Below are 1,482 nucleotides of genomic sequence, written 5' to 3'. Positions count from 1 at the left end.
CTTTCCCCCACCCCCTCGCTTCCTCCGCTGCCCCCATCCTTCTCCCGCTGGACTTTTGTTCCAAGTCCTCGGGGGTTCGGGGTGGGGACGGTGCTGGGGGAGGTGGGTCCCCCGCCCCTTTCTGTCCCGGGGACGCGCTGAGCGGAGGCGGCGGCGAGGAGGTGAGTGTGCGCCCGGGGGCTGGAGGCGCAGGAGGAGCGGGTGGTGTGGAGAACCGCCCGGAGCCGCTGGAGCAACTTCAGGCTCCGAAGTTCGGGGAGGGAGTGAAGGAGGGGGGCAGACCCAGGGCCCCCCGCGCCCCCGAGTCCCTTCGCCTCTTTAAGCCTCAGTTTCTGCATCTCCAAGGGATGGGTGCGACCTGGGCGCTCGGAGTCCCGGGCTCCCAGCGCGTGTGCTCCTGGGATGACGGGGCACAGAGATCTCGCCCGCTGCCCGTGGGTTCTGGGGGGCTGTTTGCAAAAGTGAGCTTGTGCGGGTGTGGGATTTGGCGGTTTCCCCCGCCCCCCACACCCCGTTCAACAAGAGTTGATTGAATGTGTGCCAGGCACTGTGCGAAATGCCTCATTCATTCATTCATTCATTCATTCATTCCTGTGCCTGGCAGTTGGCTCTGGCGCGCGCGTGTGTGTGTGTGTGTGTGTGTGTGTTGGACCCACCTGGTGAGTGGGCTGTGACTGGTTGTGCTTATTTGAAAACTGAAGTGAAATTGACGTGGGGAGACTGCATTGGGTACAAGCCATGCACCGTTTCCCTGGGAAGTGTCCGTAGTGACCACCTCTCTCCGGCCTCTGCCTCTTTCCTTTGCATCTTCTCTGTCTCACCCTCTCCACTCTCCCTCTGCCTCTTTGCACCTCTCTGTCCCCTGTCTCTCTCTCTCTTTGCCTTTCTTTTTCTATCGCTCTCACCTTCTCTCGCTCTCTCTCTCCCTCTCTTTCCCCCCTTCCCTCTGTCTTTCTCTAAATCTGTCTCCAGGCCTTCCTCCCCTCCTTCCTCTCTTCCTCATTCTGTGAGGACCTGGCAGCTACCAGCCACCTGATCCCTGACCCCCCTCACCCCCCGACCCCGCCACACACACACCCTGACCCTCAGGTCGGAGACCTGGGTCTGTCTCTCTCCTCTGGGCCTTCCTGCCCACACTTCAGGAGTCTCTGATGGGACTTCTGTCACAGCCCAGGGTACAAGAGCAGGCCGTTGGACAGGGACCCCAGTCCCACACAGCTCCACGGGGCATGGAGGGTCTTGGGGGGGATGAGGGGCATGGCTGGGGCACTTGGAGGCCAGTGTGGGTTCCTGTGAAGGGAGAGGGAGAGGGAGAGGGAGTCTCCGGTCCAGGGCCAGGAGGGCTCTTGCTGGTGCTGATGCCTCCCTGAGCTCTCCCCTCTTGCCTCCCTCAGTACGATGAGCTGCCCCACTACCCAGGCATCGTGGACGGCGCTGCAACCCTGGCTGGCTTCTCGGAGGCACTGCCTCCCGCACCTGGAG

At 62.4% G+C, this 1,482-nt stretch overlaps 1 protein-coding gene across 1 annotated transcript in view; it reads left to right on the top strand.

Annotated features, from left to right (window-relative positions):
- Window positions 1-1,482, top strand: part of MEIS3 (Meis homeobox 3) — a 22,362-nt gene that overhangs the window by 10,941 nt on the left and 9,939 nt on the right. Inside the window, exons 2-3 of the mRNA XM_014548197.1 lie at window positions 66-161; window positions 1,395-1,476. Coding sequence (XP_014403683.1) covers window positions 66-161; window positions 1,395-1,476 — 178 coding nt within the window. The remainder of the gene's footprint in view (window positions 1-65; window positions 162-1,394; window positions 1,477-1,482) is intronic.

The sequence above is a fragment of the Myotis brandtii genome, unplaced genomic scaffold (assembly GCF_000412655.1).
Source record: "Myotis brandtii unplaced genomic scaffold, ASM41265v1 scaffold114, whole genome shotgun sequence".
NCBI lineage: Eukaryota > Metazoa > Chordata > Mammalia > Chiroptera > Vespertilionidae > Myotis > Myotis brandtii.
Note: the sequence above shows the minus strand (reverse complement) of the source record. Positions and strands in the feature narration are given on the sequence as shown.